This window comes from Ambystoma mexicanum, chromosome 3p (assembly GCF_040938575.1).
Source record: "Ambystoma mexicanum isolate Mex_15411 chromosome 3p, UKY_AmexF1_1, whole genome shotgun sequence".
In the NCBI taxonomy this organism is placed as follows: Eukaryota; Metazoa; Chordata; class Amphibia; order Caudata; family Ambystomatidae; genus Ambystoma; species Ambystoma mexicanum.
The window spans coordinates 18719201-18735902 of NC_090925.1; the positions used below are offsets into that span (position 1 = coordinate 18719201).

General features: G+C 54.2%; 1 protein-coding gene across 3 annotated transcripts in view; it reads left to right on the forward strand.

The window, feature by feature from the left end:
* LOC138580080 (alpha-2-macroglobulin-like) overlaps nt 1–16702 on the forward strand; it is a 551370-nt gene that overhangs the window by 494312 nt on the left and 40356 nt on the right. For all 3 annotated transcript variants that reach the window (XM_069650342.1, XM_069650343.1, XM_069650344.1), the window contains one exon: nt 379–469. In XM_069650342.1, the coding sequence (XP_069506443.1) occupies nt 379–469 (91 nt within the window). The remainder of the gene's footprint in view (nt 1–378; nt 470–16702) is intronic.

A 16702-nucleotide genomic window follows, 5' to 3' on the forward strand; every position in this document is an offset into this window, starting at 1 on the left:
GACTCATAGCTACGTATTAAAGAGTGCACATGTGCCAACAGGAACCGCCTGGTGCCAAACTGATGTAGGCCCCTGCAGAAGGTCCACTCTGTAGCGATTGGCCTACCATGGACGGTTCCAGATTTGATGAGGGGGAGGAGGCATTTTCAGTTTCTCCGAGAGAAAAGGCTGTCTTTTGGGTCCTCCTTTGGAGGGTCGCGACCATGAGTGCTGGTGAGGTCTTGGTGGTCTTGGTAGGGTGTAAGAGGTACAATGAAGCTGAACCCATTCTACCCTAGGTTCTGAGGCGGCGGCATCATACATGTAGTGTCCCCTTTCAAACCTGCATCCAGGGGGAGCAGAACCTAATTCTTGGCTTTGTGTTCCCCCTTCACCCAGTTACACCGGCAGCGAGGACGCCTCCAACATGGCCATCATTGATGTGACCTTTCCTTCTGGACACCGAGCTGTCGATTCCTCTCTGAGGGAGGTAGGTGATGGAGGGAACCTTTGGGGACATGGTGAAGGGGATGAGGTCCAGAGGGGAAGTTGCAGGATGGGGGATGGACATGTCGTCCCATTAAGTTCATCGAGTTGTGGAACTCACCTTAACATCGTCTTACACATGAAAGCTCACAGGGAGAGAGTTTGGGGGCAGAGGGTCATTCTGTGTTCTGTTCCCGCACCTGAGATTAGGGAGAGAGATTGGGGCAGCGAGTCATTCTGTGTTCTGTTCCTGCCCCTGAGATTAGGGAGAGAGCTTGGAGGCAGTGAGCCATCCTGTGTTCTGTTCCCACCCCTGAGATTAGGGAGAGAGCTTGGGGCCAGAGAGTTATACTGTATTCTGTTCCTGCCGCTAAGATTAGGGAGAGATCTTGGGGGCAGGGAGTCATCCTGTGTCTGTTCCTGCCCCTGAGATTAGCGAGAGAGCTTGGGGGCAGCGAGTCATCCTGTGTTCTGTTCCCGCACCTGAGATTAGGGAGAGAGTTTGGGGGCAGGACCCATTGTGTGTTTTGTTCCTGCACCTGAGATTAGGGAGAGTGCTTGGGGGCAGAGTGTCATCCTGTGTTCTGTTCCCGCACCTGAGATTAGGGAGAGAGCCTGGGGGAAGGGGGTCATACTGTTTTCTGTTCCTGCCCCTGAGATTAGGGAGAGAGCCTGGGGGCAGGGAGTCATCCTGTGTTCTGTTCCTGCACCTGAGATTAGGGAGAGTGGTTGGGGGCAGAGTGTTATCCTGTGTTCTGTTCCCGCACCTGAGATTAGGGAGAGAGCCTGGGGGAAGGGGGTCATCCTGTTTTCTGTTCCTGCCCCTGAGATTAGGGAGAGAGCCTGGGGGAAGTGGGTCATCCTGTTTTCTGTTCCCGCACCTGAGATTAGGGAGAGAGCTTGGGGGCAGGGCCCATTGTGTGTTTTGTTCCTGCACCTGAGATTAGGGAGAGTGCTTGGGCGCAGAGCGTCATCCTGTGTTCTGTTCCTGCACCTGAGATTAGGGAGAGAGCCTGGGGGAAGGGGGTCATCCTGTTTTCTGTTCCTGCCCCTGAGATTAGGGAGAGAGACTGGGGGAAGGGGGTAATCCTGTTTTCTGTTCCTGCCCCTGAGATTAGGGAGAGATCTTGGGGGCAAGGGGTCATCCCGTGTTCCATTCCCGCACCTAAAATTAGGGAGAGATCTTGGGGGCAGGGAGTCATCCTGTGTTCTGTTCCTGCTCATAAAATTAGGAAGAGAGTTTGGGGGCAGAGAGTCATCCTGTGTTCTGTTCCTACTCCTAAAATTAGGAAGAGAGTTTGGGGACAGGGAGTCATCCTTTGTTCTGTTCCTGCCTCTGAGATTAGGGAGAGAGCTTGGGGTAGGGAGTGATCCTGTGTTCTGTTCCTGCCCCTAAAATTAGGAAGAGAGTTTGGGGGCAGGGAGTCATCCTGTTTTATGTTCCTAAACCGGAGATTCGAGAAAGGAGTTGGGGGCAGGGAGTAATCATGTGTTCTGTTCCCACCCCTGAGATTAAGGAGAGAGCGTGGGGACAGGAGGTCATCCTGTGTTCTGTTCCTGCCCCTGAGATTAGGAAGAGAGTTTGGGGGCAGGGAGTCATCCTTTGTTCTGTTCCTGAGAATTTGGGGGCAGGGAGTGATCCTGTGTTCTGTTCCTGCCCCTAAAATTAGGAAGAGAGTTTGGGGGCAGGGAGTCATCCTGTTTTCTGTTCCTAAACCGGAGATTCGGGAAAGAGGTTGGGGGTAGGGAGTAATCCTGTGTTCTGCTCCCACCCCTGAGATTAGGGAGAGACTTTGGGGGCAGGGAGTCATCCTGTGTTCTGTTCCTATGCCTGAGATTAGGGAGAGAGTTTGGGGGTAATGGGCTAATCATGTATTCTGTTCCATGCCTGAGATTAAGGAGAGAGTTTGGGGGCAGGGAGTAATCATGTGTTCTGTTCCCACCCCTGAGATTAAGGAGAGAGCGTGGGGACAGGAGGTCATCCTGTGTTCTGTTCCTGCCCCTAAAATTAGGAAGAGAGTTTGGGGGCAGGGAGTCATCCTTTGTTCTGTTCCTGAGAATTTGGGGGCAGGGAGTGATCCTGTGTTCTGTTCCTGCCCCTAAAATTAGGAAGAGAGTTTGGGGGCAGGGAGTCATCCTGTTTTCTGTTCCTAAACCGGAGATTCGGGAAAGAGGTTGGGGGTAGGGAGTAATCCTGTGTTCTGCTCCCACCCCTGAGATTAGGGAGAGACTTTGGGGGCAGGGAGTCATCCTGTGTTCTGTTCCTATGCCTGAGATTAGGGAGAGAGTTTGGGGGTAAGGGGCTAATCATGTATTCTGTTCCATGCCTGAGATTAAGGAGAGAGTTTGGGGGCAGGGAGTAATCTTGTGTTCTGTTCCCGCCCCTGAGATTAGGGAGAGAGTTTGGGGTCAGGAGGTCATCCCATGTTCTGTTCCTGCCCCTGAGATTAGGAAGAGAGTTTGGGGGCAGAGACTCATCCTGTGTTCTGTTCCTGCCCCTGAGATTAGGGAGAGAGTTTGGGGGCACAGAGTCCTCCTGTGTTCTGTTCCTGCCCATAAAATTAGGGAGAGAGCTTGGGGGCAGGGAGTCATTCTGTGTTCTGTTCCTGCCCCTGAGATTAGGGAGAGAGTTTGGGGGGTAAGGGGATCATCCTGTATTCTGTTCCTATGCCTGAGATTAGGGAGAGAGCTTGTCGACAGGGAGTAATCATGTGTTCTGTTCCCACCCCTGAGATTAGGGAGAGAGTTTGGGGACAGGGAGGCATCCTGTGTTTTGTTCCTGCCCCTGATATTAGGGAGAGAGATTGGGGGCAGAGAGTCATCCTGTGTTCTGTTCCTGCCCCTGAGATTAGGGAGAGAGCTTGAGGGCAGGGAGCCATCCTGTGTTCTGTACCTGCCCCTGAGATTAGGGAGGGAGCTTTGGGGAAGGAAGGCATCCTGTGTTCTGGTTCTGGTCCTGCCCCTGAGTTTAGGGAGAGAGTTTGGGGGCAGGGAGACATCATGTGTTCTGTTCCTGTCCCTTGAGATTAGGGAGAGAGCATGGGGGCAGGTGGTCAACCTGTGTTATGTCCTGCCCCTAAAATTAGGGAGAGTGTTTGGGGGCAGGGAGACATCCTGTATTCTGTTCCCACCCCTGAGATCAGGGAGAGACTTGGGGACAGGAGGTCATCCTGTGTTCTGTCCCTGCACCTGAGATTAGGGAGAGAACCTGGGGGCAGGGGGTCATCCTGTGTTCTGTTCCTGCCCCTGAGATTAGTGATAGAGCTTGGAGGCACAGAGTCATCCTGTGTTCTGTTCCTGCCCCTGAGTTTCGTGAGAGAGCTTGGGGTCAGGGAGGTCACCCTGTGTTTTGTTCCTGCCCCTGAGATTTGGGAAAGAGGTTGGGGCCAGGGAGTCATCCTGTGTTCTTTTCCTGCCCCTAAAATTATGGAGAGAGCTTGAGGTCAGGAGGGGCCACTCTGTGTTCTGTTTCTGACCTTTAGATTCGGAAAAGAGTTTGGAGGCAGGGTGTCATCCTGTGTTCTGTTCCTGCCCCTGAGATTTGGGAAAGAGGTTGGGGTCAGGGAGTCATCCTGTGTTATGTTCCTGCCCCTGAGATTAGGGAGAGAGCATTGAGGCAGGGAGTCATCCTGTGTTCTGTTCCTGCCACTGAGATTCGGGAAAGAGATTGGGGCAGGGAGTCGTCCTGTGTTCTGTTCCTGCTCCTGAGATTAGGGAGAGTGCATCGGGCAGGAGGTCATCCCATGTTCTGTTCCTGCCCCTGAGATTAGGGAGAGAGATTGGGGGCAGGGCGTCATACTGTGTTCTGTTCCAGCCCCTGAGATTAGGGAGAGAGCTTGAGGGCAGGGACTCATCCTGTGTTTTGTTCCTGCCCCTGATATTAGGGAGAGAGATTGGGGGCAGGGAGTAATCCTGTGTTCTGTTCCTACCCCTGAGATTCTGAGATTAGGGAGAGAGCTTGAGGGCAGGGAGTCATCCTGTGTTCTGTACCTGCCCCTGAGATTAGGGAGACAGCTTTGGGGAAGGAAGGCATCCTGTGTTCTGTTCCTGCCCCTGGGTTTAGGGAGAGAGTTTGGGGGCAGGGAGACATTGTGTGTTCTGTTCCTGCCCCTGAGATTAGGGAGAGAGTTTGGGGGCACGGAGTCACCCTGTGTTCTGTTCTTGCCCCTGAGATTAGGGAGAGAGCGTGGGGGCAGGGAGTCATTCTGTGTCCAGTTCCTGCCCCTTTGATTCGGGAGCGAGCTTGGGGTCAGGGGCCTCATCCTGTGTTCTGTTCCTGCCCCTGAGATTGGGGAGAGAGTTTGGGGACAGGGGGTTCTGTTCCTGCCCCTGAGAATAGGGAGAGAGTTTGGGGCCAGGGAGTCATCCTGTGTTCTGTTCCTGAACCTGAGATTCAGGAGAGAGCTTGGGGTCAGGGGGGTGATCCTGTGTTCTGCTCCTGCCCCTGAGATTATGGAGAGAGCATGGGGTCAGGAGGTCATCCCATGTTCTGTTCCTGCCGCTGAGATTAGGAAGAGAGTTTGGGGGCAGGGAGTCATCCTGTGTTCTGTTCCTGCCCCTGAGATTTGGGAAAGAGGTTGGGGTCAGGGAGTCATCCTGTGTTCTGTTCCTGCCCCTGAGATTAGGGAGAGAGCATTGGGGCAGGGAGTCATCCTGTGTTCTGTTCCTGCCACTGAGATTCGGGAAAGAGATTCGGGGCAGGGAGTCATCCTGTGTTATGTTCCTGCTCCTGAGATTAGGGAGAGTGCATCGGGCAGGAGGTCATCCCATGTTCTGTTCCTGCCCCTAAGATTAGGGAGAGAGATTGGGGCCAGGGAGTCATACTGTGTTCTGTTCCAGCCCCTGAGATTAGGGAGAGAGCTTGAATGCAGGGACTAATCCTGTGTTTTGTTCCTGCCCCTGATATTAGGGAGAGAGATTGGGGGCAGGGAGTAATCCTGTGTTATGTTCCTACCCCTGAGATTAGGGAGAGAGTTTGAGGGCAGGGAGTCATCCTGTGTTCTGTACCTGCCCCTGAGATTAGGGAGACAGCTTTGGGGAAGGAAGGCATCCTGCATTCTGTTCCTGCCCCTGGGTTTAGGGAGAGAGTTTGGGGGCAGGGAGACATCGTGTGTTCTGTTCCTGCCCCTGAGATTAGGGAGAGAGTTTGGGGGCACGGAGTCACCCTGTGTTCTGTTCTTGCCCCTGAGATTAGGGAGAGAGCTTGAGGGCAGGGACTCATCCTGTGTTTTGTTCCTGCCCCTGAGTTTAGGGAGAGAGATTGGGGGCAGGGAGTAATCCTGTGTTCTGTTCCTACCCCTGAGATTTGGGAGAGAGCTTGAGGGCAGGGAGTCATCCTGTGTTCTGTACCTGCCCCTGAGATTAGGGAGACAGCTTTGGGGAAGAAAGGCATCCTGTGTTCTGTTCCTGCCCCTGGGTTTAGGGAGAGAGTTTGGGGGCAGGGAGACATTGTGTGTTCTGTTCCTGCCCCTGAGATTAGGGAGATCGTTTGGGGGCATGGAGTCAACCTGTGTTCTGTTCTTGCCCCTGAGATCAGGGAGAGAGCGTGGGGGCAGGGAGTCATTCTGCGTCCAGTTCCTGTCCCTTTGATTCGGGAGTGAGCTTGGGGTCAGGGGCCTCATCCTGTGTTCTGTTCCTGCCCCTGAGATTGGGGAGAGAGTTTGGGGCCAGGGAGTCATCCTGTGTTCTGTTCCTGAACCTGAGATTCAGGAGAGAGCTTGGGGTCAGGGGGGTGATCCTGTGTTCTGTCCTGCCCCTGAGATTATGGAGAGAGCATGGGGTCAGGAGGTCATCCCATGTTCTGTTCCTGCCCCTGAGATTAGGAAGAGAGTTTGGGGGCAGGGAGTCATCCTGTGTTCTGTTCCTGCCCCTGAGATTTGGGAAAGAGGGTGGGGTCAGGGAGTCATCTTGTGTTCTGTTCCTGCCCCTGAGATTGGGGAGAGAGCATTGGGGCAGGGAGTCATCCTGTGTTCTGTTCCTGCTCCTGAGATTAGGGAGAGTGCATCGGGCAGGAGGTCATCCCATGTTCTGTTCCTGCCCCTGAGATTAGGGAGAGAGATTGGGGGCAGGGAGTCATAGTGTGTTCTGTTCCAGCCCCTCAGATTAGGGAGAGAGCTTGAGGGCAGGGACTCATCCTGTGTTTTGTTCCTGCCCCTGATATTAGGGAGAGAGATTGGGGGCAGGGAGTAATCCTGTGTTCTGTTCCTACCCCTGAGATTAGGGAGAGAGCTTGAGGGCAGGGAGTCATCCTGTGTTCTGTACTTGCCCCTGAGATTAGGGAGACAGCTTTGGGGAAGGAAGGCATCCTGTGTTCTGTTCCTGCCCCTGGGTTTAGGGAGAGAGTTTGGGGGCAGGGAGACATTGTATGTTCTGTTCCTGCCCCTGAGATTAGGGAGAGAGTTTGGGGGCATGGAGTCACCCTGTGATCTGTTCTTGCCCCTGAGATTAGGGAGAGAGCGTGGGGGCAGGGAGTCATTCTGTGTCCAGTTCCTGCCCCTTTGATTCGGGAGCGAGCTTGGGGTCAGGGGCCTCATCCTGTGTTCTGTTCCTGCCCCTGAGATTGGGGAGAGAGTTTGGGGACAGGGGGTTCTGTTCCTGCCCCTGAGAATAGGGAGAGAGTTTGGGGCCAGGGAGTCATCCTGTGTTCTGTTCCTGAACCTGAGATTCAGGAGAGAGCTTGGGATCAGGGGGGTGATCCTGTGTTCTGCTCCTGCCCCTGAGATTATGGAGAGAGCATGGGGTCAGGAGGTCATCCCATGTTCTGTTCCTGCCCCTGAGATTAGGGAGAGAGCTTGTCGACAGGGAGTAATCATGTGTTCTGTTCCCACCCCTGAGATTAGGGAGAGAGTTTGGGGACAGGGAGGCATCCTTTGTTTTGTTCCTGCCCCTGATATTAGGGAGAGAGCTTGTGGGCAGGGAGTCATCCTGTGTTCTGTACCTGCCCCTGAGATTAGGGAGGGGGCTTTGGGGAAGGAAGGCATCCTGTGTTCTGTTCCTGCCCCTGAGTTTAGGGAGAGGGTTTGGGGGCAGGTAGACATTGTGTGTTCTGTTCCTGACCCTGAAATTAGGGAGAGAGCTTGGGGGCAGGGAGTCATTCTGTGTTCTGTTCCTGCCCCTGAGATTAGGGAGAGTGTTTGGGGGCAGGGAGACATCCTGTATTCTGTTCCCGCCCCTGGGATCAGGGAGAGAGCTTGGGGGCAGGAGGTCATCCTGTGTTCTGTCCCACCACCTTAGATTAGGGAGAGAACTTGAGGTCAGGGGAGTCATCCTGCGTTCTGTTCCTGCCCCTGAGATTCGGGAGAGAGCTTGGGGTCAGGGGGTCACCCTGTGTTCTGTTCCTGCCCCTGAGGTTTGGGAAAGAGGTTGGGGGCAGGGAGTCATCCTGTGTTCTGTTCCTGCCCCTGAGATTAGGGAGAGAGCATCAGGGCAGGAGGTCATCCCATGTTCTGTTCCTGTCCCTGAGATTAGGGAGAGAGCTTGTCGACAGGGAGTAATCATGTGTTCTGTTCCCACCCCTGAGATTAGGGAGAGAGTTTGGGGACAGGGAGGCATCCTTTGTTTTGTTCCTGCCCCTGATATTAGGGAGAGAGCTTGCGGGCAGGGAGTCATCCTGTGTTCTGTACCTGCCCCTGAGATTAGGGAGGGAGCTTTGGGGAAGGAAGGCATCCTGTGTTCTGTTCCTGCCCCTGAGTTTAGGGAGAGAGTTTGGGGGCAGGGAGACATTGTGTGTTCTGTTCCTGACTCTGAAATTAGGGAGAGAGCTTGGGGGCAGGGAGTCATTCTGTGTTCTGTTCCTGCCCCTGAGATTAGGGAGAGTGTTTGGGGGCAGGGAGACATCCTGTATTCTGTTCCCGCCCCTGAGATCAGGGAGAGAGCTTGGGGGCAGGAGGTCATCTGTGTTCTGTCCCACCACCTGAGATTAGGGAGAGAACTTTGGGGCAGGGGGTCATCCTGTGTTCTGTTCCTGCCCCTGAGATTCGTGAGAGAGCTTGGGGTCAGGGGGGTCACCCTGTGTTTTGTTCCTGCCCCTGAGATTCGAGAAAGAGGTTGGGGGCAGGGAGTCATCCTGTGTTCTGTTCCTGCCCCTGAGATTAGGGAGAGAGCATTGGGGCAGGAGGTCATCCCCTGTTCTGTTCCTGCCCCTGAGATTTGGGAAAGAGCTTGAGGTCAGGGGGGTCGCCCTGTGTTCTGTTCCTGCCCCTGAGATTCGGAAAAGAGTTTGGAGGCAGGGAGTCATCCTGTGTTCTGTTCCTGCCCCTGAGATTTGGGAAAGAGCTTGAGGTCAGGGGAGTCATCCTGTGTTCTGTTCCTGCCCCTGAGATTTGGGAAAGAGCTTGAGGTCAGGGGAGTCATCCTGTGTTCTGTTCCTGCCCCTGAGATTCGGGAGAGAGCTTGGGGTCAGGGGGTCACCCTGTGTTCTGTTCCTGCCCCTCAGGTTTGGGAAAGAGGTTGGGGGCAGGGAGTCATCCTGTGTTCTGTTCCTGCCCCTGAGATTAGGGAGAGAGCATCGGGGCAGGAGGTCATCCCATGTTCTGTTCCTGTCCCTGAGATTAGGGAGAGAGATTGGGGGCAGGGAGTCATCCTGTGTTCTGTTCCTGCCCCTGACATTAGGGAGAGAGCTTGAGGTCAGGGGAGTCATCCTGTGTTCTGTTCCTGCCCCTGAGATTAAGCAGAGAGCTTGGGGGCATGGAGTCATCCTGTGTTCTGTTCCCGCCCCTGAGATTAGGGAGAGAGCTTGGGGCAGGGAGTCATCCTGTGTTCTGTTCCTGCCCCTGAGATTAAGTAGAGAGCTTGGGGGCAGGGAGTCATCCTGTGTTCTGTTCCCGCCCCTGAGATTAGGGAGAGTGTTTGGGGGCACAGAGTTATTCTGTGTTCTGTTCTTGCCCCTAAGATTAGGGAGAGGGCTTGGGGGCATGGAATCATCCTGTGTTCTGTTCCCGCACCTGAGATTAGGGAGAGAGTTTGGGGGTAGAGGGTCATTCTGTGTTCTGTTCCCGCACCTGAGATTAGGGAGAGAATTTGGGGGCAGAGGGTCATCCTGTGTTTTGTTCCCGCACCTGAGATTAGGGAGAGAGATTGGGGGCAGCGAGTCATTCTGTGTTCTGTTCCTGCCCCTGAGATTAGGGAGAGAGCTTGGAGGCAGGGAGCCATCCTGTGTTCTGTTCCTGCCCCTGAGATTCGGAAAAGAGTTTGGAGGCAGGGAGTCATCCTGTGTTCTGTTCCTGCCCCTGAGATTTGGGAAAGAGCTTGAGGTCAGGGGAGTCATCCTGTGTTCTGTTCCTGCCCCTGAGATTTGGGAAAGAGCTTGAGGTCAGGGGAGTCATCCTGTGTTCTGTTCCTGCCCCTGAGATTCGGGAGAGAGCATGTGGTCAGGGGGTCACCCTGTGTTCTGTTCCTGCCCCTGAGGTTTGGGAAAGAGGTTGGGGGCAGGGAGTCATCCTGTGTTCTGTTCCTGCCCCTGAGATTAGGGAGAGAGCATCGGGGCAGGAGGTCATCCCATGTTCTGTTCCTGTCCCTGAGATTAGGGAGAGAGTTTGGGGGCACAGAGTTATTCTGTGTTCTGTTCCTGCCCCTAAAATTAGGGAGAGAGCTTGGGGGCATGGAGTCATCCTGTTTTCTGTTCCCGCACCTGAGATTAGGGAGAGAGTTTGGGGGCAGAGGGTCATTCTGTGTTCTGTTCCCGCACCTGAGATTAGGGAGAGAGATTGGGGCAGCGAGTCATTCTGTGTTCTGTTCCTGCCCCTGAGATTAGGGAGAGAGCTTGGAGGCAGTGAGCCATCCTGTGTTCTGTTCCCACCCCTGAGATTAGGGAGAGAGCTTGGGGCCAGAGAGTTATACTGTATTCTGTTCCTGCCGCTAAGATTAGGGAGAGATCTTGGGGGCAGGGAGTCATCCTGTGTCTGTTCCTGCCCCTGAGATTAGCGAGAGAGCTTGGGGGCAGCGAGTCATCCTGTGTTCTGTTCCCGCACCTGAGATTAGGGAGAGAGTTTGGGGGCAGGACCCATTGTGTGTTTTGTTCCTGCACCTGAGATTAGGGAGAGTGCTTGGGGGCAGAGTGTCATCCTGTGTTCTGTTCCCGCACCTGAGATTAGGGAGAGAGCCTGGGGGAAGGGGGTCATACTGTTTTCTGTTCCTGCCCCTGAGATTAGGGAGAGAGCCTGGGGGCAGGGAGTCATCCTGTGTTCTGTTCCTGCACCTGAGATTAGGGAGAGTGGTTGGGGGCAGAGTGTTATCCTGTGTTCTGTTCCCGCACCTGAGATTAGGGAGAGAGCCTGGGGGAAGGGGGTCATCCTGTTTTCTGTTCCTGCCCCTGAGATTAGGGAGAGAGCCTGGGGGAAGTGGGTCATCCTGTTTTCTGTTCCCGCACCTGAGATTAGGGAGAGAGCTTGGGGGCAGGGCCCATTGTGTGTTTTGTTCCTGCACCTGAGATTAGGGAGAGTGCTTGGGCGCAGAGCGTCATCCTGTGTTCTGTTCCTGCACCTGAGATTAGGGAGAGAGCCTGGGGGAAGGGGGTCATCCTGTTTTCTGTTCCTGCCCCTGAGATTAGGGAGAGAGACTGGGGGAAGGGGGTAATCCTGTTTTCTGTTCCTGCCCCTGAGATTAGGGAGAGATCTTGGGGGCAAGTGGTCATCCCGTGTTCCATTCCCGCACCTAAAATTAGGGAGAGATCTTGGGGGCAGGGAGTCATCCTGTGTTCTGTTCCTGCTCATAAAATTAGGAAGAGAGTTTGGGGGCAGAGAGTCATCCTGTGTTCTGTTCCTACTCCTAAAATTAGGAAGAGAGTTTGGGGACAGGGAGTCATCCTTTGTTCTGTTCCTGCCTCTGAGATTAGGGAGAGAGCTTGGGGTAGGGAGTGATCCTGTGTTCTGTTCCTGCCCCTAAAATTAGGAAGAGAGTTTGGGGGCAGGGAGTCATCCTGTTTTATGTTCCTAAACCGGAGATTCGAGAAAGGGGTTGGGGGCAGGGAGTAATCATGTGTTCTGTTCCCACCCCTGAGATTAAGGAGAGAGCGTGGGGACAGGAGGTCATCCTGTGTTCTGTTCCTGCCCCTGAGATTAGGAAGAGAGTTTGGGGGCAGGGAGTCATCCTTTGTTCTGTTCCTGAGAATTTGGGGGCAGGGAGTGATCCTGTGTTCTGTTCCTGCCCCTAAAATTAGGAAGAGGGTTTGGGGGCAGGGAGTCATCCTGTTTTCTGTTCCTAAACCGGAGATTCGGGAAAGAGGTTGGGGGTAGGGAGTAATCCTGTGTTCTGCTCCCACCCCTGAGATTAGGGAGAGACTTTGGGGGCAGGGAGTCATCCTGTGTTCTGTTCCTATGCCTGAGATTAGGGAGAGAGTTTGGGGGTAATGGGCTAATCATGTATTCTGTTCCATGCCTGAGATTAAGGAGAGAGTTTGGGGGAAGGGAGTAATCATGTGTTCTGTTCCCACCCCTGAGATTAAGGAGAGAGCGTGGGGACAGGAGGTCATCCTGTGTTCTGTTCCTGCCCCTAAAATTAGGAAGAGAGTTTGGGGGCAGGGAGTCATCCTTTGTTCTGTTCCTGAGAATTTGGGGGCAGGGAGTGATCCTGTGTTCTGTTCCTGCCCCTAAAATTAGGAAGAGAGTTTGGGGGCAGGGAGTCATCCTGTTTTCTGTTCCTAAACCGGAGATTCGGGAAAGAGGTTGGGGGTAGGGAGTAATCCTGTGTTCTGCTCCCACCCCTGAGATTAGGGAGAGACTTTGGGGGCAGGGAGTCATCCTGTGTTCTGTTCCTATGCCTGAGATTAGGGAGAGAGTTTGGGGGTAAGGGGCTAATCATGTATTCTGTTCCATGCCTGAGATTAAGGAGAGAGTTTGGGGGCAGGGAGTAATCTTGTGTTCTGTTCCCGCCCCTGAGATTAGGGAGAGAGTTTGGGGTCAGGAGGTCATCCCATGTTCTGTTCCTGCCCCTGAGATTAGGAAGAGAGTTTGGGGGCAGAGACTCATCCTGTGTTCTGTTCCTGCCCCTGAGATTAGGGAGAGAGTTTGGGGGCACAGAGTCCTCCTGTGTTCTGTTCCTGCCCATAAAATTAGGGAGAGAGCTTGGGGGCAGGGAGTCATTCTGTGTTCTGTTCCTGCCCCTGAGATTAGGGAGAGAGTTTGGGGGGTAAGGGGATCATCCTGTATTCTGTTCCTATGCCTGAGATTAGGGAGAGAGCTTGTCGACAGGGAGTAATCATGTGTTCTGTTCCCACCCCTGAGATTAGGGAGAGAGTTTGGGGACAGGGAGGCATCCTGTGTTTTGTTCCTGCCCCTGATATTAGGGAGAGAGATTGGGGGCAGAGAGTCATCCTGTGTTCTGTTCCTGCCCCTGAGATTAGGGAGAGAGCTTGAGGGCAGGGAGCCATCCTGTGTTCTGTACCTGCCCCTGAGATTAGGGAGGGAGCTTTGGGGAAGGAAGGCATCCTGTGTTCTGGTTCTGGTCCTGCCCCTGAGTTTAGGGAGAGTGTTTGGGGGCAGGGAGACATCATGTGTTCTGTTCCTGTCCCTTGAGATTAGGGAGAGAGCATGGGGGCAGGTGGTCATCCTGTGTTATGTCCTGCCCCTAAAATTAGGGAGAGTGTTTGGGGGCAGGGAGACATCCTGTATTCTGTTCCCACCCCTGAGATCAGGGAGAGACTTGGGGACAGGAGGTCATCCTGTGTTCTGTCCCTGCACCTGAGATTAGGGAGAGAACCTGGGGGCAGGGGGTCATCCTGTGTTCTGTTCCTGCCCCTGAGATTAGTGAGAGAGCTTGGAGGCACAGAGTCATCCTGTGTTCTGTTCCTGCCCCTGAGTTTCGTGAGAGAGCTTGGGGTCAGGGAGGTCACCCTGTGTTTTGTTCCTGCCCCTGAGATTTAGGAAAGAGGTTGGGGCCAGGGAGTCATCCTGTGTTCTTTTCCTGCCCCTAAGATTATGGAGAGAGCTTGAGGTCAGGAGGGGCCACTCTGTGTTCTGTTTCTGACCTTTAGATTCGGAAAAGAGTTTGGAGGCAGGGTGTCATCCTGTGTTCTGTTCCTGCCCCTGAGATTTGGGAAAGAGGTTGGGGTCAGGGAGTCATCCTGTGTTATGTTCCTGCCCCTGAGATTAGGGAGAGAGCATTGAGGCAGGGAGTCATCCTGTGTTCTGTTCCTGCCACTGAGATTCGGGAAAGAGATTGGGGCAGGGAGTCGTCCTGTGTTCTGTTCCTGCTCCTGAGATTAGGGAGAGTGCATCGGGCAGGAGGTCATCCCATGTTCTGTTCCTGCCCCTGAGATTAGGGAGAGAGATTGGGGGCAGGGCGTCATACTGTGTTCTGTTCCAGCCCCTGAGATTAGGGAGAGAGCTTGAGGGCAGGGACTCATCCTGTGTTTTGTTCCTGCCCCTGATATTAGGGAGAGAGATTGGGGGCAGGGAGTAATCCTGTGTTCTGTTCCTACCCCTGAGATTCTGAGATTAGGGAGAGAGCTTGAGGGCAGGGAGTCATCCTGTGTTCTGTACCTGCCCCTGAGATTAGGGAGACAGCTTTGGGGAAGGAAGGCATCCTGTGTTCTGTTCCTGCCCCTGGGTTTAGGGAGAGAGTTTGGGGGCAGGGAGACATTGTGTGTTCTGTTCCTGCCCCTGAGATTAGGGAGAGAGTTTGGGGGCACGGAGTCACCCTGTGTTCTGTTCTTGCCCCTGAGATTAGGGAGAGAGCGTGGGGGCAGGGAGTCATTCTGTGTCCAGTTCCTGCCCCTTTGATTCGGGAGCGAGCTTGGGGTCAGGGGCCTCATCCTGTGTTCTGTTCCTGCCCCTGAGATTGGGGAGAGAGTTTGGGGACAGGGGGTTCTGTTCCTGCCCCTGAGAATAGGGAGAGAGTTTGGGGCCAGGGAGTCATCCTGTGTTCTGTTCCTGAACCTGAGATTCAGGAGAGAGCTTGGGGTCAGGGGGGTGATCCTGTGTTCTGCTCCTGCCCCTGAGATTATGGAGAGAGCATGGGGTCAGGAGGTCATCCCATGTTCTGTTCCTGCCCCTGAGATTAGGAAGAGAGTTTGGGGGCAGGGAGTCATCCTGTGTTTTGTTCCTGCCCCTGAGATTTGGGAAAGAGGTTGGGGTCAGGGAGTCATCCTGTGTTCTGTTCCTGCCCCTGAGATTAGGGAGAGAGCATTGGGGCAGGGAGTCATCCTGTGTTCTGTTCCTGCCACTGAGATTCGGGAAAGAGATTCGGGGCAGGGAGTCATCCTGTGTTATGTTCCTGCTCCTGAGATTAGGGAGAGTGCATCGGGCAGGAGGTCATCCCATGTTCTGTTCCTGCCCCTGAGATTAGGGAGAGAGATTGGGGCCAGGGAGTCATACTGTGTTCTGTTCCAGCCCCTGAGATTAGGGAGAGAGCTTGAATGCAGGGACTAATCCTGTGTTTTGTTCCTGCCCCTGATATTAGGGAGAGAGATTGGGGGCAGGGAGTAATCCTGTGTTATGTTCCTACCCCTGAGATTAGGGAGAGAGTTTGAGGGCAGGGAGTCATCCTGTGTTCTGTACCTGCCCCTGAGATTAGGGAGACAGCTTTGGGGAAGGAAGGCATCCTGCATTCTGTTCCTGCCCCTGGGTTTAGGGAGAGAGTTTGGGGGCAGGGAGACATCGTGTGTTCTGTTCCTGCCCCTGAGATTAGGGAGAGAGTTTGGGGGCACGGAGTCACCCTGTGTTCTGTCCTTGCCCCTGAGATTAGGGAGAGAGCGTGGGGGCAGGGAGTCATTCTGTGCCCAGTTCCTGCCCCTTTGATTCGGGAGAGAGTTTGGGGACAGGGGGTTCTGTTCCTGCCCCTGAGAATAGGGAGAGAGTTTGGGGCCAGGGAGTCATCCTGTTTTCTGTTCCTGAACCTGAGATTCAGGAGAGAGCTTGGGGTCAGGGGGGTGATCCTGTGTTCTGCTCCTGCCCCTGAGATTATGGAGAGAGCATGGGGTCAGGAGGTCATCCCATGTTCTGTTCCTGCCCCTGAGATTAGGAAGAGAGTTTGGGGGCAGGAAGTCATCCTGTGTTCTGTTCCTGCCCATAAACTTAGAGAGAGAGTTTGGGGGCAGGGAGTCATTCTGTGTTCTGTTCCTGCCCCTGAGATTAGGAAGAGTGTTTGTGGGCAGGGGTCATTATGTGTTATGTTCCTGCCCGTGAGATTAGGGAGAGAGTTTGGGGGGTAAGGGGATCATCTTGTATTCTGTTCTTATGGTTGAGATTAGGGAGAGAGCTTGTCGACAGGGAGTAATCATGTGTTCTGTTCCCACCCCTGAGATTAGGGAGAGAGTTTGGGGACAGGGAGGCATCCTGTGTTTTGTTCCTGCCCCTGATATTAGGGAGAGAGCTTGCGGGCAGGGAGTCATCCTGTGTTCTGTACCTGTCCCTGAGATTAGGGAGGGAGCTTTGGGGAAGGAAGGCATCCTGTGTTCTGTTCCTGCCCCTGAGTTTAGGGAGAGAGTTTGGGGGCAGGGAGACATTGTGTGTTCTGTTCCTGACCCTGAAATTAGGGAGAGAGCTTGGGGGCAGGGAGTCATTCTGTGTTCTGTTCCTGCCCCTGAGATTAGGGAGAGAGCTTTGGGGCATGGTGGTCATCTTGTTTTATGTTCCTGCCCCTGAGATTAGGGAGAGTGTTTTGGGGCAGGGAGACATCCTGTATTCTGTTCCCGCCCCTGAGATCAGGGAGAGAGCTTGGGGGCAGGAGGTCATCCTGTGGTCTGTCCCACCACCTGAGATTAGGGTGAGAACTTGGGGGCAGGGGGTCATCCTGTGTTCTGTTCCTGCCCCTGAGATTAGTGAGAGAGATTGGAGGCACAGAGTCATCCTGTTTTCTGTTCCTGCCCCTGAGATTCGTGAGAGAGCTTGGGGTCAGGGGGGTCACCCTGTGTTTTGTTCCTGCCCCTGAGATTCGAGCAAGAGGTTGGGGGCAGGGAGTAATCCTGTGTTCTGTTCCTGCCTCTGAGATTAGGGAGAGAGCATTGGGGCAGGAGGTCATCCCATGTTCTGTACCTGCCCCTGAGATTAGGGAGACAGCTTTGGGGAAGGAAGGCATCCTGCATTCTGTTCCTGCCCCTGGGTTTAGGGAGAGAGTTTGGGGGCAGGGAGACATCGTGTGTTCTGTTCCTGCCCCTGAGATTAGGGAGAGAGTTTGGGGGCACGGAGTCACCCTGTGTTCTGTTCTTGCCCCTGAGATTAGGGAGAGAGCGTGGGGGCAGGGAGTCATTCTGTGTCCAGTTCCTGCCCCTTTGATTCGGGAGAGAGTTTGGGGACAGGGGGTT